Source organism: Camarhynchus parvulus, chromosome Z (assembly GCF_901933205.1).
Source record: "Camarhynchus parvulus chromosome Z, STF_HiC, whole genome shotgun sequence".
Lineage (NCBI taxonomy): Eukaryota > Metazoa > Chordata > Aves > Passeriformes > Thraupidae > Camarhynchus > Camarhynchus parvulus.
Genome location: NC_044601.1, coordinates 48,754,093 through 48,777,190, shown reverse-complemented (window position 1 = coordinate 48,777,190; position 23,098 = coordinate 48,754,093). Strand labels below are relative to the sequence as shown.

General features: G+C 37.6%; 1 protein-coding gene across 11 annotated transcripts in view; it reads left to right on the top strand.

The window, feature by feature from the left end:
* Positions 1-23,098, top strand: part of MAST4 (microtubule associated serine/threonine kinase family member 4) — a 276,947-nt gene that overhangs the window by 208,337 nt on the left and 45,512 nt on the right. For 8 of the 11 annotated variants that reach the window (XM_030968185.1, XM_030968183.1, XM_030968187.1 and 5 more), the window contains 7 exons: positions 5,964-6,033; positions 9,082-9,102; positions 9,820-9,898; positions 15,951-16,108; positions 17,369-17,444; positions 18,982-19,191; positions 22,097-22,198. In XM_030968185.1, coding sequence (XP_030824045.1) covers positions 5,964-6,033; positions 9,082-9,102; positions 9,820-9,898; positions 15,951-16,108; positions 17,369-17,444; positions 18,982-19,191; positions 22,097-22,198 — 716 coding nt within the window. The remainder of the gene's footprint in view (positions 1-5,963; positions 6,034-9,081; positions 9,103-9,819; positions 9,899-15,950; positions 16,109-17,368; positions 17,445-18,981; positions 19,192-22,096; positions 22,199-23,098) is intronic. The other 3 variants (XM_030968186.1, XM_030968184.1, XM_030968192.1) reach the window with 1 other exon arrangement.

Here is a 23,098-nt window from a genome sequence, read left to right as displayed (position 1 = left end):
CAGCATTAGCTTGGATTGTACCTGGTGCCTGTGTCATTAATGGGCTTTCTAGCTGAGTGTCTGATGCTGTGTAGGCAGGTCATCTGCACCACCCAGCCTGCAAAGTGAATGATTATAATCTCAGCAAGTCAGGGCATTCAGGTGTCCCCACCTCAGAAGTCACAGAAGCTTCTTCATGTGGTTGATACTAACTCCTAATGATTAATAGTCACAGGTGGTGCTTCTTAATTTTATCTGCTGAAGGAGCAAGATTTAGCTGTTAGGAGCAATGCTGTAAATTTTATTTGTCTGTATTTTAAGAATATTCCATGTGGTGCCACTGAGATGACTAGGACAAGAATTGTAAGTAGGAAACTGTTCAAGGGTATAAAGAGGCTTGTGCTAAAATGGGGTATAATACAAAGTGTGAGTGGAGGTTATCAGTAGAGTCATCAGGTTTTGTTTTTGTGGCCAAACATTTTATTCTTCTTATAAGTGGCACTGGCATAAAATTACTGTAGCTTACACAAATTTGGAAGACATCCATCCAGTATGACATAGCATCAGGGCGCTATTTTGAAGTGAGTGAATGACTGAAATAAAAAAGTATGAAATTGCAATATGCAATATTTTGTACTGGGGGACCTGTAACAGAAATGTCTATGATAAACTGTGAACTCACTTATTATAAGGAGTTTAGTTTAGGATCTGACTGCATTTTCTGTATAACATGATGTTTGCAAGGACCAGTCTAGTGCGGCTTTGAAAATGAAATCTCAGAAGATTTATAAAGAAGGTAATTTTCATTTTGATTTGGAAAGATTTCATGCTGCTGTACAGTGTCCTGGTTAGATTTCATCTGGAATACTGCATACGTTTATTGTCATACATATTCAGATGAGATCATGTGGAGAGAAGGGCTGATGGGATAGAATGTGGGAGATTTCTGTGTGAGATTGAAACATATTGCTTGCTTTTCTTAGTAATGGAAGACTGAAAGATGGTACTCTCATCTAAACCAGTCAGAATTGCCTTTCTCCCCCCCTTCCCTTAATAGAGTAGGAAGAGAAACACATGCTGGTCATATATACTGGAACGTGAGGGGTCTTAAAGAATTGTCCATCCAAGTATGGCAGGGACAAACATGACTTTCTCTAGGAGATTGGATAAATAGGTATAAGGCCCCAAACAACTCGCACAGTGAAGTTTTTAAATTACTTACGATTGTTCATGCACCTCAGTTTGCATGCACGGGGGAAATACTGACGAGATATTCTCAAGAGGTCAGACAACAAAAATATCTTCACTGGCAACTTCAGAATATCAAAGAACTTGGGCAAAAGTTTTAGCGCAACATTCAGTCAGCACAGAACATTCCTCAAAGATTTGACTTGGCCCTTTGAACTTAGCAAACACTAAGTGGGATTGATTTTAAGTTACTCAGAAATTCTAAGAAGAGGTGATTAGAAGAAGGAGAAGGAGGGAAAGACAGAAAAGATACAGAAGAACCCACATACAGTAACCAACCCCTAGGTTCCAGCAGCATTCAGGGAGAACTACCCCAAGGAGGTGAGGTCTAGACAATGCCATGGCCTTGTGTTCAGCCTTAAATACCCCTGGCCTTTCCAGGCCCTTTCCCCAGGTGGGTTTTCCAGTCATTTGGCCACTCAGGAGCTGGGTTAGGGGCTCCAGAGGGGCATTGCCTCCACTGTGCCAATGAGTGACATCTCTGTTGGTCTGGGATACAGGCTTTAGGGGGCTGGGGGTGTACAGGGCAGGGTACTGCCTTGTCAGACCAGGGTAAGGTGTGACCTGCCCCTTTCCTTAGCACACATGTGTCCCAAAATGCCTCAAGACATCAGTCTTTCACAATGGGATTACATGATGCAATTCCCTAAAGCAAAATTAAAGTTCAAGAAGGTTTTACCTCCTCTTGTAATAGTATTTCTAGGACTTTTCAGACTTTTAGGTGGACATTGGTAGAGTGCTGGCTGTTAATAGTGTGATCTCAGTATGTCAGGGCTCACTGCTTGCATCAGATAATTCTGTTTGAGAGATGAACTTTAGTGAGCAACATTGAAGCATAGTAATCAACAAAGCTGTTTGCACCATATATTTTAAGGGAAAGAAAGACTATGCTTGTAAATAAATGAGGCCCCATAGTGTGTTTTTGTGGTGAAGTATAGAAATGCTAAAAGCTGGGATGTAAAGCAGGGCTCTGAATGTCAGATTTTGGAAGAAAACTCATGCAGTGTATCAATTACTCTGACTACTGTCATATGTAGAATTACAAAAACAGATTTGCTAAAACAAAAATTTTTATTTAGCATTTCTTTTGGGTGCAGTTAATGGTTATGGAAATTTCAAATAATCTTCTACTAGTTTAAGGACAGGAGAAGAAACTCGAAATAGTAAGTTACGTGCAGATAGAAATTAAATCGTGTAAAAAAAGCACTCTGAGTATTTAAATGATGGTTGGAACATGTAGAGCTTTCTTGCAGATGGATTTAAAGATCATACAGACCTTCCTTGCCATAGCTGAGGCAAGATTTTTGCTGGTTTCAGGTACAGTTAATCCAGATTTTTAAATAGCCTGAGCTCCTCACATGAAAATAATAGCCTGAGCTCCTCACTTTTTGGAAAGCACCTGCAGAAGTATTCAGAATGATTCTACTGCCCAGCTGTCTGTTCTACTGACTGATGCTGTTTGTTATGGTAAGAAAGTACCATAACTGTAACTGCAGGTGAATGATGTCTTGTGTATTACTCAGTTCACAGTCAGGGCTCATCACCATGTGAACTGACACAGAGGAATGTACAACACATTGTTGTATTAATGGAGCACTGATGTATTGTGGTGCATGTTAAAAAAATTCAAACTGAATTTGTCTTTGATCCATCAGGAATTTGGGATAACAATTATCATTAATCTGGTATTCCATCCATATTAACAGAAAATCATTGCATTTGAAACTCTTTGTTTTGTAGGTAGACAGCTATTAAAAGTACATTAATAATATGCAGTGACTGTAACATGCTTTTTAAAAAATATTTGAAATATCTTCCCTCAGTGGCAAAGACATAGGATTTCTTGAAGCTATTTGCAAAACAACCACAGTTTGTCTTGATACAGTTTTCTTAACAATAGATGCTTGCAAAATGAGCCACCCTGTGTATTGTTATGAAGCAGAGTATTGTTTTTTTAGATTAATTGCTTATTCCTTGTGTCTCCCAGAGGATACTGGAGTTAATTATCTAATGCCTGACCACCAGTCTAGTTTACTTTACTAAATCAAACACTTGGGCAGTAATCTCAGTCACCTAGAGATACTGTAGGACTAAAGCATACAATACAAGCAGATTTCAAAGAACAGTAGGCTTTGACTCATCAGCAAGCCCTGCGCATATGGACAGAGAGGTAACTGGCACTAGATTTTATTTGAAAGTCTCCCAGGTATTGATTTGCAGATGGGTGGGTGAATGCCTTGATGGATGGAGGTCGCATGTAGGACTCTGCTTCCAACCTGTCTTGCTCCTCTGGAGTACTACACCTTATACCTGTAATAGCACTAGCTGTTTCTCCAGTCATTAGGGGTTTGTATTCTCATTCTTTGTTTCCAGGTTTGTCTGAGTTCTTACAATTTCTAGATAAACCTTCAGGATTTAGTATCCAGGTATTATGTGTGTGGCGTCACCAGTCTTGTTATTTTAAAAGCTGATTTGCTATTGAAAGTAATGCTTACAAGTTGATTTTCGTAATAACAGGATCTGATGCTCTTCCTGAGTAAGACTTTGACTTCTTAAGGTTTTGTCTGTAAGGAAGTGATCTATGTTGATACTAGCAACATAGTTTGCAGCATTGTGACTCCACAAATCCAAATTCACACTGATAGCTGTAAAATTGCTGAATTATTTAATCATATTTTTTTCTTCTTTATGAAGTTTTTGTGTATATTTTAACTCACGGACAGTAAGGTATGTCCTTGATGTGTGTTAAAAACTTGTTTATATCCATCTATAACTTCAGCTAGTGAAAAAAAAGGAATTGGTTTACAAAGCCTCATATTCTGATTTGTAAAACTCTTTCCTGTCAAAAGCTGTTTGCCTCACTATGTTAAGGCTAGTTCTATGCTCTTCTGCCAGAGTTCAAGGTAGCTTCTTTGTCTTTTTTACTTACCTAAGCCACAATACACTCCAGATTACAGCTGATGTTTTTCTAGTGCAGCAGTTGAAGTTTGTGACTCTGTTTTATCTGCACGGTGTTAATTTTTTTTTTTTTTAGCTTATCTTTGTTAAATAATTTCTGGTAGCAGAAAAAGAAATCTGGTTAGCTGTTAAATTGAATGAACTGTTGCTCTCAGTAATTTGGTGTTTACAGTTGATACACAGTAAGAATAAATTTTTTTAGTCCCCAAGTAAAGATGGGAATTTATGGCTTCAGATTCTCTCTGCTCCAACCCATTCAGGAAATGAAAATCCTTGCCACCTTGAAATTTTTGAGGCCCTCAGCAGTGTCTGAAGGGTAATGAAGAAGCTGGGGTCTTGAGAGGATGCAGAGAATGTAGGAAGGACATAATTCTGCCATGATAGATTTATGGGTGAAAAAAACTTGTGGGTATTGTCCAGTGAGAGTGGAATCCATGTCTCTTGAGGCTGTGGAAAGAGCAGCTGCAAAAGCCGCTCAGCACAGCTCAAAAAGCATCTTACATCTGCTTCTAGACAAAATGGGGAGGGGGGTAGTGTGGGGATGTGTGTTTATCACTGTGTTTGCTACCTAATCACTCAATGATTATGCTTTCCCATATAGAATTAATGCAATCTGTTATGAGTATCACTGTGATAAGTGCAATGTTAATTCAAACATTTGGATAGCAGTGAAGGCCACTTGAAGCCCTTTAAGGACTCAGTTTTTTATACTGGCCTTTTCACACATAGGTAGTGATTTTCCCCTCAGAAATTTCATGTTGTTTCTAGCTGGCTACATTGGAGCTATTTTTTAATCAATAGCTTTTGTTTCAGTCTCATTTATGTCCAAAAATAAAATGCTACAACAAATGCATTACTTTTTTTCTATTTTCGTGTGTTGCTGCTACAGTTATTTTAAAGAAAAGTTTAAGGAAAGATTGATTGTTAGATGTATGCCAGTATTACTTTATATTGGATCCTTTTGGCTTTTTTTTTTGGGGGGGGTGAAGTTGGGGGAGGGTTTGTTTGGGGTTTGGGGTTTTTTGTGTGTGTTTAGGGGTTTATTTTTTAGGTTTGGGGGTCATTTTAGGGGTCATTTTTATTCCTTCTAAAGGAAGGAATACGGTTTCTCCTCTAACTGTACAAGGCTGAGGGGTGGAGCAGCTCTCAGCAGCTGCTGCCTGTCTGTGCTCATGCTGGTCCACAGGAGATCAGGTGTTCTAATAGAAAGAAGTAACAAACCCCAAAGTTGAAACCTGTTCACAAAATGCAGGTAAGGGTAAAAAAAATTCAGTTCAGTGTGTTGTCTGCTTGTTTGTTTTGGAGATAGGAAAAAATGAGCAATGAAAAAAAATTGCAACGGAACCTGTGAAAATGCTGTAGAGACTTCACATATGGGCTAAATTTGTTTGATAATCATTTTTCTGTCTTTCATTTTTTTGTATGATATTTTAAAAAAACAGTATTTTTTGTGCCATTAAAAACCTATTCTTTCAAGCTAATGTACTGGTTTCTTTAAACAATTATTGAATTGTTTTGAGAATTTTCAAATTAAAAGGCTTAATGAACAGTTCTCTATGAGTTACAAAATCCAGTCACTAAAACTCAGTGTAAATTAAATATGAGTTAAAGTAAGATTCTGTTTCAGAATTTATTTTCAGAGAGGCTGTGAAAGAAAAAATTCTGAAATTGATTTCTAACCCACTGGAAATGCAAGCGTTAATATGCCTGAATGTTTTTAGTGACTTCTCTTCACCCCACCATCTAATAATAATTTTTTTGTGTATCATCTCCAACAGGAAACAGTCCTCAAGATAGCCCTAGGAATTTCTCTCCCAGTGCCTCAGCCCACTTCTCTTTTGCACGAAGGTAAGAGATTGTTCATAGTATTTAACACACATTTTGCATAGAGGAAATGTTGTATGCAGATACAAAAGGTGATTGCAAATACATCTGTCAGGTCTGTCACTTAGAAAAATAAGTACTAGCTCATTTTTGTAAACCATTTTAAACCTCAGTACAAACAAACTACTGAATGTGTGATGCATTGCGAGCATATCTTTTTAATTTTAAAAAATAGAATAATGATTTAATTGTAATAAATCTGATTCAGACGTTATTGTCTTACCTACTGAAATGTGGGGAAATTTTAAACTACTTGAAGGTTTCTTCCTCTATTTTTTTTAATGATGTAAGAAGTGCATTGCTTATAAGTTCACTGTAATACAGGTCCTGATTTTACTGACAGCAGCAATACCATTACCATACCTTGAATACCTGTCATTGACCTGTTTCAGTATCTGTACCAATGTCTGTGAAACAATAAGCATTGTCACAGGAGTGTTGTGAGAATTAATTAATGGAAGTAGAATTTTTGAAGATCTAAAAGTGAATTTGAAGTGATTTATGAAGTAAATTATTATTAAATGAACCATAACCAAAGTTGATAGCATGTCATGGGAGACTGCCTGTTTGTGCCAGTGTGGTTCCCCATCACTTAACACATTGTCACCCTACTGCAAATAATATGTTCATTAACTCTTATGTCTTTGAAGGTAAGCAGAATTTATATGTTTAGCCAGGAATATATGTATATGAAAAATGAAATTGGAATGCTTTAGCAGTGTCAGGCATCTAACTGATGGGTTTGCACTAAGTTATAACTTGCCTGTAAAGTTTTAGTCACTTTATTTTGGGAGATCAGTAAAGTAGCGCACAAAAATTCTCAAAAGTAAGTGCAAGAAAATGGCTTAGCTTTTTTTTTTTTTTTAAGCTGCGAAGGGGTGAAAGCTTGCATAATTTTTTAATCTGAATCTAGTTAATTTGTGACAGTAGATCTTGTCAATCTTTCTAGTATCTTATGATGCTGCTTTTTAAATTATCTTAAGAAAGTTGAATATTTCTTTTGAATCTAGTTCCTCTTGATAGTTTTCCTTTTGTCAGAGATACTATCTCTTTAGAGATTACATTTGTTTGTGAGCATATTTTTAGAAAGACTCATTAAATCCAGAAATAGTTTATAACGGAAAAAGCAGATGTGAAAGATCGAACATTGCTTAGAAATACAGCAGCCAAGAAATAGCTTTTCTTCCCCACCCATAATCAACAGAAAGTTTAAGATATTATACTTTTGCAAACCTTAGAATTCAGAATTCATGAAAAAAAAGGATTTGTTTTCCAGTGTTTCATTTGGATTTTGACCTCTCTTGAGCCCTGTAATGCGCTTTAAATAGATTCTTTAACTGAAGGAAATTTCTCTGATTTAAAAATCTCTCACAACTTCAGTGGGATTCAAGAAACATTCAGAGCAATTTTCTGTGGAAGCTGATTTTGTTCTGTGTTTATATTGAAAGTGTTTGATGGCAATGAAGTTTAAAACTGTATTGTTGCAACTTTTTTTGTTATCAATTTGGTATGTCTGTTGTGGTTGTTTTCATGTAAGTTTGGTAGGATGAATTTTCATAGTAAAATGCACTGTGATTAATGAGAGCAGGCTTCTGACTTTATGCCTTTTCTGTTATATTTTGTAAATTTAATAGGTATACAAAGGAGGGGAAGGACAAGGGTGATAGAGCAGGTTGAAGGAGCAGGGGCAAAGGTGTAGGGGTATGGATACTTCTTTTTTATCCACTGTCACCGAGTCAGTGGGGATACCAAAAAGCTGGGACAGTGTGAGGAAGGGAGAGAGAGGCAAAGGAAATTTGAGACCTTCTGTGAAGCTGCTTCCTTAGTGTAGCCACTTCTCATCAGGCACTGGCCGTGCCATGCAGCAGCCACAGGAAAGGGAGCTGCATCAGGGATGCCCCTGTGCTGCGCTTCCAGCCGGTGGGCAGAGCTGGAGATAGCCTTCCCAGTGCCTCAGAACCAAGCTGGAGAGTCACCTTCCTCTGCCCGTGTCTGGTGGGGTGATCAGTGCCCAGGAATAGCCTATGCCTCTGGAAGTCAGCGCTGCTGTTGTACGTACAAGTCCAGCATCTGTGAACCTGTGGGTAGGTGACAGACTGGCCTTTTTAGAGCTGCTGGAAAGTGAGTAAAGCCATACTTCAGGACAGAAGCAAGTGGTGTAGAAAGAATCCAGGGAAAAATGCTGTAGGGGCTTTTTCCCCATAATCCCTTATGAATGCCTCCTGTTTGCCCATGTTTGCCTCCCAGATAACTTTCTGGGGTAGCCTGTCTACATCCTTGACAGCCTTTCTGTGTGATTCAAGTACCCTGTTCATATGAGTTACTCAATTAAGAAATACTTTCTTTCTCACAGATGCAGAATACATGGGTCTCACCCATGTTTAAATACTGCCTAAGTTCTTTCAATTGTGAGCAGCTAAGCCAAATGAAGAAAAAACTACTTGTAGAATGGTGCTTTCATCTGGAGGTATCTCTTACATATCTGGTGAAGAAGAGAATGTGAAAGAATGAATTAAGAGCAAGATTATGGCAGAGGTGGAAGTTTTTTCCAGAGTTCAATATTTGACACAATTAGCAGTCTCTAGCACACGTGCTCTTCATATTTTAATACTAATGATGTACTGTAATTCTTTTTCTTAAGCTTTATGTATACAAAGTCCCAGAGTTTTGATTGTAGTTTGTGGATGAAGAAGTTGATATATTGGAAAGAAGCAAGGGGCTTTTTAGACTATTAGTTTGAAGGAAGGGACCTCTTAAATCTCTGCATCAATAGGTGTAAGATTGCTGATTTGACATGACTTCAGTTGTTTGAAAATACACTTCAATTAATCTTCAGTTCTTCAGAATTTCACTTTTTGTGTCAATCAGCCTTGGGAGATGATCTTTGTAAAACAGATCTTCAGTTCTCCTTTCCGTACTGTCATACCATTTGTTAATAAAAACTTGGCCTGTTTTGTTATTTATTTATTATTTCTCCTTTTTTTTAACACACTTGATTCAATTGTATTGCAGTCATGGGCATCGAAATGACAGGTAAATTCTACTTTCTCAAAAATCCAAACACTTCTCTCATAGTTGTTTTTTTTGTTTGCCACTTTGAATGTTGAAGTTCCATGTTGTCTTTGTCACCTCAGACAATGAAGAACATAAATCGTGTTTTGGTTATAATCTATGTATTTATTTTATTTTTTTATTTGGAGTGAGCCTGTTTTTTCCCTGAAGATTTTTTTTTCCTGTTTCATGTATGTAACATTTAACATTTACGTTTGGTTTTACCTAATCATTAGCCTGCTAGTTTGCTGATACCCTCTGCTGATGCCACTGAAAAATGCACTACGCTTTTATATCAATCAGAATGTGATGGTTATTCTGTGGCTCAGAGCACAGTGGTCTGCATTTGTTCACAACTTTTTAAATTTGCTTCTCATTAATTTTTATGGGATGAACCTAAAGGTTGTGAGCTTCTTGTCCTTTTCTGTTTGTATTAGATACCAGTTCTCTGGACCCGTTCATTCTCTTTGTGGTTGTTCCATCTCATTGATTTTTAACTATAAATAAAACCATAATAAAAATAATTAATCCTTGGTGGATGCTTGTTTACTGTGGTGCCCTGTGAAAGTATATTTTGTTAAAGCCCCTATTTTTATCATGTTTTTGGGATGCAGTTTTTCCCAATAATGCTTCAGCAGATGTTACTGCATTAGGATACTGTAGTGTTCATTTGACTAACCTCCATTTCATAACTTCCAGGACTGATGGTCGCCGCTGGTCTTTGGCTTCTCTCCCTTCTTCTGGCTATGGTACAAATACACCCAGCTCGACTGTTTCTGTAAGTATCTGTTTGGCTGTGCTGATGGATGTCGTTTGCATGCTTTAGCTTCTCAAATGTAGCACACTTCTCTTAGGAGAAGACAATGTAGGTTTTGTTGTGTTTGATAGACTTAGAACTAACATGTGATACGAAACTGCTTTACTTCCCTGAAATAGAAGAAAATTTTACGCAGTGTGTACTTCACTTAGAGATACTTTTTGGTAGTGAATAGTGTTCAGTTGCTTCCTTTTGATCTGCCTTATTTTAACCATATAATAGTTAGGTATCAAGTCTTAACTGAGGCTGCCTGATGACAAGAAGAAAGAGAAGCTGTCTATGACATGATTCATCTGTCCTGGGTTAGACTGCTGTCTCAGGATGAGATGAATCACACATTAGCCTTTCTTTTCCTTTGGCAGTTGTGAGATGTTAGTGCATGATGATAGGTTAGATACCTAGCTTTTCAGATAGCTGTAATCAGAATAAAAGGAATCCTTTGGGATACATAATAGAATAAGTTCAACTTACTAATTTTTACCTTTTGGACCAGTTGTTTCAGTGCGATTGTGGTGGCTTGAAAAAACAGCTGGGAATTAAACTCTAAGTAGGCCACCCCCATTTTCCCCACCCTGCTCCAGTCAGAGGGGGATAAAGGCAGAGACTATGGGTTGAGATAACAACAGCAGAGAATATGGGTTGAGGTAGCAACAGAAAACCAACAGCTAAGGAGTAGGAAATGCATGATAATGGCAACAATATTGATAACAAAATTTACAAAAGAGAAGGTGCGTTACCCACAAAAGGTGTTCAGCACCTCAGCTCAGTTCTGTGTAGCTGCTCAGACAGCGACAAGATGGCATTTGCTCTTTGTGGCTTGTGTTCCCCATCCCTGAGGCAGGAAAAAGAAACAATGAGGGATAAATCCCCAAAAAAGCTGGGTTGTCCGTGTCTTGCTGTCTGCTGCCAGACCGCTGGGCTCAGCTGTGGTTGTCAGTATTCAGCTGGGCTTGGCTTGGCTCCCCTCAGGCTCGCTTCTGCCAGTCTTGTGTCAGCCCCCTGCCATACCTGTGCATCTCATACGCCACAACAGTGCCTTGGATCCTGCTCCAGAGCTCAGGAGCTAGCCGTAGCAGAAATACCAGCCTCTACTTTGTGCATCTGCACATCTCTGTACTGGAAAGGAATGACTGTCTCATGTTACAACCTGGAGTGGAGCTCTTGGTTGTGGTAGTTACACCTAGAGGCTGTGGAGGTAGAGCTGTAGAGAAAGCCTGCTTTGGAAATACCAAATAGTTGACATTTTGACAGTTAGAACACATCCTGCAGTGGAAGTGATTGTCTGTGTAGATCCAGCTATGGCTCTTCAATGTGTTATGCCTTATATGACTATAAAAGGTGTTTTACCTTTTATGAGTAGCATGTGTTACTGAATGGGTAATTGATTTTTTAAGCTGTTTCTTTGACAGTTAAAGTAGGCTTTCTCTTCCTACTTCCAGTGGGTTTGTTCAGTTTCTCTTGTGAAACAGTAGAGTTCCACGTTCTGTACGATGGTGAAATATGATTATTTTGTGTTATGATCAACTCTTATTTTATTTTTGCCCACAAAGATTTCTGGAAGGACGATTGTATCTGTCTTAAACCATGTTGAGTAATTTCATATATATTAAGAACTTGTTCTCTAAAGCCCTAATTTTGACCTCTGCTTTCTTTTCTGTGTAGATGTTTTACTTTTACTTTTGCCAAGTAAATTCCTTGGTTTCACATTAATTCTGTAAGCAGTTTCAATTAGGGCATGTTTGTATACCTCTTATTGGAATTAGATCAGATATACTGTGCTCTTCACCTAAAATATATTGACATCAAGGAGTTTATATCAAATAAAGGAGTTGCCATAGAAACACTGTCACTGTTGGAAGAAACAGACTTGTGCTAGAAAGGAGATTAAAAGCTGTGTCAAAACCAGATCAAAATACAGTTTTAATTTTCTGTCCTTACTAATTTCTTTGATATCTTCAGTTTTAAAATGGTAATTCTAATCGATATACTTTCTTCCCCACTTAAGTTCTGTAGCTGCTGTAGGCATCCTGGAATGTGGAGCAGTTTTATGTGGTATTTGCATCTGCTGTCCATGCATTTATGGACTTAGATGTCTTAACTTCTGCGATACATCATTGTTGACCTACCCCATGATTATTTCTGACTAGAATATATAAATAATAACATACCTATATGTCTTTCCTACCATTGAGTAAACAGTTTCTTACTTGTGGAAATAAACCTGTGTTTCCAATAAATACATTTTAATTTTGTTGAAGAAAGCAGCAGTAGAGAATTCATGCCATAAATATCAATGGTGTCCCACCCTTAAGAGTAAGGGATCACCCGAGATTGGTAAATACTTGTGGTCAAAAGAAATTACAGAATTCAAATGATCCACAAAAACTCACTAAGTTATATTTCTAAATTACACACTTGGCAATAGAAATTGGTGTATTAGTCTCTGACCTGCTATATAAGCACATGTCAGTGTGTTTTGCATAAAGAGGTGGGGTGGGAAGGAAAGAAAAAAAGAAGAAAAGGGAGGGGGTGAGTGGGGAGGAAGAGGTCACCAGTCCTGGCTCCAGCATTAGTCCAGCTGCTGGGATATCTCAGGATCCTGGGGATGCCTGAGGCTTGGTGGGGCGGAGGTGGTACCCTTTTGTAGAGAAGCTGTTGCCACCCTGAAGGTGGGTTTCTCACTTCCAGTGCAAATTAGTGATCACTCACAGTCTAGTCTTTCGGGTCCTTGTGGAAATGGGTCAGAGGGTTTCAGGGATCTTTGGCAGTCTTGATTCCCCGCTATGCTTGCTTCTCCACCTCATTTCTCTGTCTGTGCTGTACTGAGCTGTGCTTGTCTCCAGGAGGTAGATCGAAGACCTGTGTCCCAGAGGAGTGCTGTCGTACCTCTGTGTGGCCCCTCGTCCAGTCACATCTTGTTCTTTCTCACAGCATGTTATTGCCAGCAGTCCTTGGCTGTTGTTTCCCAAAGTCCTTGGCGCCACAGCCACCCTGCTACTGGTGTTTGAGACAAACACATTAACCTTTATTGTCTTGACTTGTGCAGTATCTCATGGTTAGTTTCTTGTTCTGTTTTGCCCGAGAATTTGCTATTGCTGATAAGCCCTGCAAAAGCACTTTGGATAGCCTTTGGGTTCTAAAACTAGCGACTATTTCTTCACTTCTTGGAGATGTTTTCCTTTTCTTCTTTTAGCTCCTGGATGATACATGTGAATCACAAAACCAAAACTAAAAGTGTACCCATCTAATTGATTTTATGTACTTTTTCAGAATCTGAAAGAGCTAGCACAGTTCAGCCTTCTCCTCTACATTATTGCTTTTTAGAGGAAATGAGAGACCAGTTCATACAACACTGTAAATGTACATTCAGTGATGAATAAATAAAATTCACATTAATCTAGACATGTATCAACCAGCAAGCAGAAAGAGTTTTTACACATAGCAATAGATCACAACTTTGTTCTTCACAAGCAATTGCAAGTCAAAGTAGGGCCAAAGTGTCTGTAGTTACCACAGTTATGCTGAGGTGAGTGTAGCTCACTGTTTGTTACCTATTTTTTTTTGTTTGTTTGTTTTTTAATATTGAAAGTGAGGATGGATAGAATTACCTATTTAATGGAAGGTTGTGGGTTTAGAAGTGGTGCAAGTACCACAAATACTGGTTAACAAAATCAAAATTAAAATACCTTCTGCTTGATTATTCAGTTGGAAAGAAGCTGGTGGTTTATCTTATTCTAGCACAGTAGGATCAAATCTTGGCAGTTAGACAATGCAGTTGAGGTGATTGAGTCTTTTAGGAGAGTACGCCTTATAAAAGTGAATGAACTGAGAGAGAAGCTGCGTATTTTTCAAACCTGTATTTCTGTTTCAGAAGAACATTTGCATTTCCATAATGCACTACAGTTGAACATATTAAAAAATTTAACTCTTGTGTGATTTTTGGAGCATTAATTGTAGAATGCCAGGAGAACTATTTTGTTTAAGAATTTTGCTGTAAGAATTTGGATTTGTACTGAAATAAGAATTTAGAACACCAAAAAAATGTACTTTGTGCCTGTGATGGTCCTGATACAGCTGAGAGTGGTTAGCATTAGGAAGATCCTCTCTTTAGTCATGTTGGATCTAAACTCTGTGGCACCTTACATGAGGAGAAGTGTGATATGAGTTATTTTCACACTGATCTTCCCATAATCCCCTGAAACCGAAGAGATAGAGAGAATAGCCACCTGTGATGCTCTGTATTGGGAAATTCTCCTGTGCTACAGTATCATTTATTTTACAGAGCATGGCTGTTGGTTAACAGGTTAACTGCAACTAACTGCTATAGTGTGAGATAAGAAAGAATTTACCTTTCCTGTGCTGTATGCTGAATTATGCATGGTAATGTGCTAAGGCAGAATTTCATGCATGAGTTATTGTAACTCAACAAGTTACTACCTATCCAGTGAGCTGTGGTAAATTCTCGGTGTGCATGCTTCTGAGCGCGCAGCAAAGCAAGGTAACACAGTCTTGCAAACTTCAGCTTGTTCTGATGTGGTGTGGCATTCCCATGTAGACCAGTCCTTCTTAGCCTTTTCTGCCAGTGGGTTTTATTCTTTTTTGCTTTTAGGAGACGAGATTTCGTGAGATCTAGTGTGATAAGAAAACTTTTCTTTTGCTTCTGATCTAGGATATTAGCCTTTACCACACAAGTTGCCAGGAGATTAAAAAGACTTCTTAGCTTCTGTGCTTACTAGCCTGGTTATTATCTGCTGACTTTAGCAATGCAGGGGTAATATTTGTGCAGTACAAAACTTTATTGATTTCCTTCACTAGAAATGATGTAACAAAGAAACTCTTTACTGCCTCCATTAAAAGAGCACCCAGGTGGGGGCCTTGGTGTTCAATCTGAGAAGTCAGATAAGCAGTAATGGGCACATGTAAATTGATACACAGAAGAAATTCATTGTGTTGAGAAATACAGCTACAGTCTGAAGAAAGATATCGAAGTTTTTCAACTTCTTCCCTTCTACAGGTAAAATATAGGGAATGTCTGCATGGTACTAAGCAGCTTTGTGCAGTCATACAAGAATATTTATGAATCAGCTGACTTGGAAACTGATTTTGGTACTAGAAACAGTAGAACATTCCTCTGTGTTTGTCAGTCCACATTAGCAAGACTGGTTGTTAGTGATTTTAACTATGTATGTGTTCTTTAAAAAGAGTACTAGATCCAGGTTCATGGAAAAGTTCAAAGTTCTACCTCCAGGCATCTAACGTGGCTCAGGTAGAGCTGTATAAAAACCCTTAAAATACATAGTTTGGTCATTTGGACTGCTTATGTAATGCAGCTCTGTACGTGAGATGTTGCAAGGCTGGTTATGGTGGTAGCACTGCCATTTTCATACCTGTCCGTATCTTCCAGTTTGATACTAAATGGATCGTTTTATTATAATTTTGTTCGCTTTTTGTAACCGATCTTGATAAATGTAATGAGTTCTCTCATTCTGTTTTCAGAGTACAGTTTTTTAGAAGATATTAACGTATTAATTTTTTCAGCAAAATTTTTGATAGAATTTGATTTTATTTTTAAGACCGTTAATAATGTCTTAAATATAGATAATGAAGTACCTTTATTATGAAGATTTACAATTGGCATTGTGACAATAAATTGTACTTTATGATTACCATACTTAGGCCGTCCTATTCCAATAATTAATTTTCAGCAGACTCCATTTTAGCTATTCTTACATATCATTGACATTAGAGATCACCTTTGCCTTAGGAAATTTAAATTTTTGAAATGCATTGTGTCTTCTGAAGTGGTTCTTTTTTTTAATATTTACTCTATATTTAGTTCATGAGTTTGAGAATAATTATTTCTTTTCTTCTTTAAATTGGTAGTCAGGAGCAACAGTAAGTATAATTTTTTAACTTAAATTACATTATTCATTATTCGTGAGCACCGAATATGGTCTTGAAAATGATGTTTTTTCACTCTGATGGAAGCTTGTGTTTTCTTGTGCTCTCTTAGTCATCATGCTCATCCCAAGAGAAGCTACACCAGTTACCATACCAACCAACACCTGATGAACTACATTTTTTGTCTAAACATTTCTGTACCACTGAGAGCATTGCCAGTGATAACAGGTGCAGGACGACTGCAATGCGCCCTCGGTCCCGAAGTCTCAGGTGAGTTTGTGTATCAGAAAACAGGGGATGGATCTAAATTCACATATTGTGGGTAGCATTATGGTGTTTTACACTGGGGATGTGTACTGGTTTTGAAATAGCTGAAATACATATGTAACTGAGGCTGAATGAAGAGTAGTCTTAAATACTTGTTCTGGTTTTGGTCATGACTTACTTCAGTGGTAAATGTCATTAAGATAGGTCTTAATGTGAAGGCAACTAACCCACAGAGACTGTCTTGATGACCCAGTCATTAATGATGTGATTGTAGTATTCCCGTTCTGAATCCAAGTACCTGCTCTGTTCCCAGTAGTAGCCTGTGAATATCTGTAACAGGCTGCCTGTATCAGTTCAAGGACTCGCCATTGTGATATCCCTGACAAAGTTTAGTGTTCAGTTTTCATCTTTAAGAATACCAAAAGCCAGATTTATATTCACAGAATGGTTTAAGTTGGAAGGGACCTTAAAGATCATCTCATTTCAACCCCCCTGCTCTGAGCAGGTACATTTCCGCTAGACCAGACCTTTTAGACAGATTGAATGGGCCAGAATCACCAACACCAGGAAATCTGTATTGAGATTTTTTTAAAGGGCTTTCTAGTGGACAGTGAGACTCACAATAGCAAAAAGTAATTTTGTAGGTTTATGAGGTCTGTGGGTATTTTTTATTAATTCTTTTCCTCAAGGTCTTGTGCTTTTTTTTACAGGCACAGTGCTCCATCTTTGTTCAACATGTGCACATATATGACATTATTTGTAGAAAGTTAATGCCTTTATCTGCTGGTCAGATTGAAAATAGGTTGTTTTGATATATTTTTTCAAATTATCCATTTAGAAAAACAAACAAAACTGAAACAAACTCATTTTGTACTTTTTCACTTGCAGCTACCAGAGTTCTTGGTCAGATCTTGCTATTTTGATTGTATCTAATCTTCAAAGGTACAGGTATAAGACCAGTTAAAAAGATCTCTGTTGCCCTTCTGAAGAAAAGATAATGTTCACAAGGCTTCATCTGCCTTGAAATACAGGTACAAACTAGGAGAATAACATGGTTGGCAGTTAGATGTCAAGTGCATTAAATGATCATGAGGACTTGAACAGAAGTAGCAGAAAGGAGCTTAAGTGTACTATTGATTGCAGACTACCTTTCCAGTGAAGTCTGTGCTGAATTTTTGTTGCAAATAAATCATACAAAAATATAAGAACTAACTGTAGTTCATGCTGGGACAAGTGTAATGGGATAATTTGCTTTGCTTGCAGCCCTGGACGTTCTCCTGCTTGCTGTGACAATGAAATAATTATGATGAACCATGTCTACAAAGAAAGGTTCCCAAAGGTAATGAATTACATTTAAGATACCCAGTATCTCAATTGGTAGGCAACATAGGTTTTAAGTAAGTGGTGCTTTTGTTATGGGAAGTGATGATCCAGCCCTGTAGTGGCTTCCATAAAGCATCACTGATCTCTTACTGCAACAATAAAATCATGATAAGGAAAACTCTGGCTGAGAACTGGACATTCATTTGGCAACGCTGCCAAACTGGTTTTGAAATTAATCATGCTGGTAAAATATTCTGCTGATTGGAATCTGATTATATGTTGGATTTCAATAGGTAGTGTACTGGGGGCAGATGAATACTGCATTAGTAAATTGAAACCAGTTTTCAGTGCGAAGTCTTGAGAAGCATCTGCTCTGGTGATATACCAGCAGATTCCTTTGGTTAGTCCATTTCTTCATTTTCCCAAACACTTGCTATATGCTTTACATGCATTATATGCACTGATATATATTATATACTATATATATATAAAATATATACATATATATATATATACACGCACACATACTAGATATTATATATATATACTGTATATTATATACTGATCTAATGCACTTAATGAGATCAGTACACAGATGTGGGGGTTTGACTATGAGATAGCAGGATGTTTTGCTTTCCTGTCCAGAGATCTTGAGACACAGATGAGTTCCTAGGTGCAGGTGTGTGTGCACAGCTTGAGGCACTATACTCTCAGTTGCTCCTAGGATTTTAGTTACCTCTGGAAAATAAACAAGGTATTGTTCCTAAAATGTGAGTTAAAAAAGCAGAAACTTCTTTGCATTTCTTTATATAAATATAAAGAAAGATTTGTCAGGCTTTGCAGAGTAATCGAGCAACAGTATGAAGTGTGCAGAACTCACTCATCTTACTGTTTGAGATATGAACCTAAGGTGTGTGGGATTACTGTTTAATAATAATAATAATGATATCTTCAAAGGGTTTTTTTTAAGCATCTGCAGTTCTGTGAGAACCAGACAGTTGGTTCTGTAAAACAAATGCATCTGGGAACCTGCAGACATGTTTGGCAGGACCTGTGAGCCTGTGGTGCTTCTAATTAGTCAAATGAGCCTCATTCAAACTCTGTTCAGTGAAATATTTTTGGGGAATAACCTTTGTGAAAGTAGTGACTATATTCTGCTGTCTAGTATCCGCATTTTTAGCAGAGAAAAGTAGACCCCCTATGACTTCTCTTTTTTGTATTTGTATTTTTCCACTTTGGCTTTGACTTAAAAGCTTTTTAGTTCTGTTAGTGATGATCACAAGATTAGTGCATAGTTAGTCACTAGGGGCAGACAAAGTGGGGAACTGCGTAGTAGAGCAACGAGGCTGTTGCTTTTCTGTACTGGTAATGAGGGGAAATGTCATCTGTCACTTTGCCTTTGTGTACTTGCCTTTTGGCTTCAGTCATTTCATGCATTCCAGCTAGGTAAATTCTTAGGCAGTAGAGAAGTGTTCTAGAGTCAGAAATAACTTTTAAGGCTGTTAGTTTCATGTAGAGCTGATTTAATGTGTTCAATAACTACTTTTCTATAGGCCACAGCTCAGATGGAAGAGAGACTTCAGGATATTATAACAAATCATTCTCCAGAGAACACCCTTCCTCTGGCAGATGGAGTGCTCAGTTTTACCCACCATCAGATCACGGAGCTGGCTCGAGATTGTTTGGATAAATCTCACCAGGGCCTCATCACATCACGATACTTCCTTGAATTACAGCAGAAATTAGACAAATTGCTACAGGAGGTATGATCCGTGAGACTGCTGTATGTTTGCCTGGAAAACTGTTTAAATCTGTTTGCCTTAGAGTTTTTTTGAATATTGTCTGAATTATGACTGTTTACTCAAGTAATTGTCAAAGTAGTATTCATAAGATGCTTTAGTCTACATAATGACTCCTACAAAAACTATAATGCACCCTGGCATATTGGTCTGGAATAGATGGGTTGTAAAGATTCCAGAAACAACAGGATTGTGTCCTGCAGTGCAAGTTGTAGATTGCTTAGGAAGTGTGTGCATAAGCCCCAGACAGGGCTGGCTATTTCATTTAATTTAAAAAATGAGGTAACATACACGCTTTCCTTTTATGAGCCCTACTGTGTTGAGAAAGCAGACAGCAACCTTTTGCTTTCCATTAGTGAGAGATTATTTATTTTTTAATTATTTGTAACATTCCTCTCATAGCTGAAATGTTTATTAAGAGCAAAAATGTCTTTTCAAAATGTGTTGAAACTTCAATAGAATAATCAGCTAAATTAATTAAGAAGAACTCAAAACTTGACAAACGTGCTGTTCCATAAGTTTCTGTAGTTTATTAATGTATCATTTTCAAAAGAATGAGTGCAACATGTAATGTACTTATTTATTTGTGTGGGATTCGATAGTATGTTATGAGTCAAAATTAATGTGATAGAGCAGCAGATTTGAAATTAATTTGAAATTCTTTCCAGCTGATATCTTAAGATGCCGTGCCTGTCTTAATTGGTCTTTTACTTTCTTTTGAATACACAAGCAGTTTTGGTTGAGTTTTCGTGGGGTTTTTTGATTTTTTGTTGTTGTTTGTTTGTTTGGATTTGTTGTTGTTTTCTTGGTTTTTTGTTTTTCCTATGCTGCTTTTTTGTTAATTTCTATTTAGTAAATAGGATTTCTGAAATTACTGTTTTTTGAACTTTTTCTCTTCATACAACAAAACAAAATGTAAGATGTAAATAAATTTATTCTGGATTGTTGAAAGCCTATTTTTTAAACATTGAAAATACTTGAAGTTTGCTTACTAGTCAAGAGGAAGTTTTGAACCAGTAACCTTCTTGTGGAATGGTCATAGTTCTGCCGTGCCAAAGTGCAGTGAGAATACCTGAAAACATGTCTAAGCCAGGATTTGCTGAACCACTGTTAAAAATATATACCTTAAAATGGCTACACATTAAGTAGAGTTTAGAATATGTGTTCACTAACACCTCTCCCAAAACCTGCTAAAAAAACATGCCACCATATTATTCTTCAACCTGCATATAAAGGAAAAAAATCACCAAGCCACTCATTTTGTCATATTCTATGATGTTAATTCTTTATTATGAAAAAGATTCCTGTTCTGCAATGACATACCTTAAAAATTCAGACTTAACTTTTGAGTCCACTCCTTGCTTCTTGTTAATAGCATGATATGACAGTTTGAAAACATTTTCTTTGCACAGCTTTGTTATGGGCATTTAGTTGTGCTTTGGTTTCATGTGATTCATTTGTTGTTAATTCCCAGCTGCAGTCTTCAGTGGAAAGCTGCATTTCTTGCTGCTGCTTAGCACTGTGCAGTTACTTTCACTAGGGGAAGACTCCCGTGAGGTCAAAGCAGCTTGGTTCACCCAAAACTTTTAGAATTTTAAGGTCGAGTGGACCTGAATGCTTTCCTACTTCATCCTCCTTTAATGTAATATGTATTGAATCTTTTGTTCACCTAGGCACCTCAGTGTTCATAAAACTCTACAAAGATGCTTTAAATTTTGTTGGTGGTTATTATAGGTGATGTTTTGTTTACAAAAGTGTTTTATTTGGGCTAAGTTGATAATGTTCAGAATTATGCTTCTGTCCAGTTAAGGTACTTCTGAGACCTTTTGCAGATGGATAGATTATATTTGTATAGCGTTCCTTTTTTAAACTACATAAATTAATTCCTCTCATTTATTGGTGATTTTTTAAATTGTGATATGTGCATTAAGAGCAATATGCATAGTTTCCTATTTTCATACAGTTTTTTTTTTAATGTAATGTGTTATAGGAAAAGTTATTGGTCTGTAGTAATAATTTTTAAGTGTTTGTTTATTTTTGTGGTTTTGAATAAGCAAGAGATGCTGAGAAACTTATGTCTGAGTTCTGCTGTTCAGAGCAAGGAAGTGCTTTGATATTTGAGGCAAGGGCTATTAGTACATTCTAATCAGAAAGAGAATTTTACAGTTGCTTTGCATTCACTAGCATCCCTTAATAATGTAATTTGTTCTTAGAGGGGAACATTAAAACAAACTTGAAATGCAGCTCAGACCATTGTGCAGATGTTGTTAAATCTTCTAGAAGTATATTTTCTGTATATATTCTTCTATAGCAATTCCCCCTCTCTTTTGTATTTTCATTGTCATCCTTTCTACATGTACCATTAGATGAAACCTCTCTACAAGTAAAGGGGTTTTTTATGTATATATGCATATAAATTGTCATTTTCCTATGACTGACCAAAAGACAGTATGAGTTTCGGATGGATGTTGCTTATATCTATTACTATATTTATGTTAGTTTTCATTTCAGCCTAACGTTAACAAATTGAGGCTCAACCTGCACCTATAGATCAGCGTTGATCTGTATCGATACATTGTATCCATTTGCAAAACTGCTGTAAATAATACTTTGTAAGCTTAAGAAACAAGGAAAAAAAAGATGGCGGCACTTTTGTAGTTACAGTGTTAGAGTTTTAAAGCTGGGATTATTTAAACAGAAGTTACAGTGTTACTCGGATCATTGTTATCTCTGGTGGCATCTTGAAATTGATGCGCAGTTCGTATCAAGTACATGCTTCAAACCCTGCAGATGTCCTCAATATCACAGCTTTCCTAAGCAGTGCGTTGAATGTGATTTGGTTCAATATGACTTTATTTTTATCTTCTAGGCTCAAGAGCGATCAGAGAGTGGAGAAATGGCATTTATTAAACAACTTGTTCGCAAAATCCTGATAGTTATTGCTCGTCCTGCTCGCTTACTGGAATGCCTGGTAAGGTCATGCTTACTATGTTTTCACTTAGTAGTTAGTGTTTTTCACTTAGTAGTGCAGGCAGTTCACTGATTTACTATTCAAGGCTCTTTACAATTGATTTTTGGAGCATGTCAAAGAGTGTGGTAGGGCTTCATTGCTAGTGGGATCCTTTCCACTTCTATTATTGGATATAGTATACTGGCAGGACCCTCCTGCAGTTTTGTTTGATTCCCTGCTATTGCAGATACTATGGTATAGAATCCCTTTCATCAACTGAGGAAGCTGCTGTTTAAAACCAGTTGGCTTTTTCTGTTGTTTTGTTAGACTTCTCCATTTCTTGGGAAGACTGCTCCAGAATTGTAATTGCTTAGTGGTTTTCTCATTTCTTAATAGTTTCATAAATTTTGTTGCACTCAACAGCTGCCAGAACTATAAACAGCTTGAGGTCAGTTCTGCAGTACCTGATCTGGCGATAAGAGCAGCAGAGGGATTAGGCTGTCTGGATACACAGGCAGTTGGTGTTTTAGTGGGGACCAGAAGGAGCAGAAGAGTTGATTTATTCATGCACAAGCATAGCAGTGAAGTTGCCACACTGGGCTAGACAGTGTGCGCTGTGTGGGCGTGTTTCTGCTTTTCTTGCCCATACTGTGGGAGCTGGGATGGCTCAGGTGCAGGAAGTTGCACACACGGAGCCAGTGTGCTTCAGTTGTTCAGTTGAACTAATAAACACTTGCAGAACACAGTGTACACAGGAGGATGGTGTAGACACCCAAATACCATGCCAGAGGCAGCCTGAGTCCAAAAGGCCTGGCAGGCAGCCTGAGCTGATTTTGAGCCACTCTGCTTGCCAGTATAAGATCAGTGTTGATGCTGCATACAGCTATTTGAGGCTGGCAGGCCTTATGTGGAAGCCAGCCG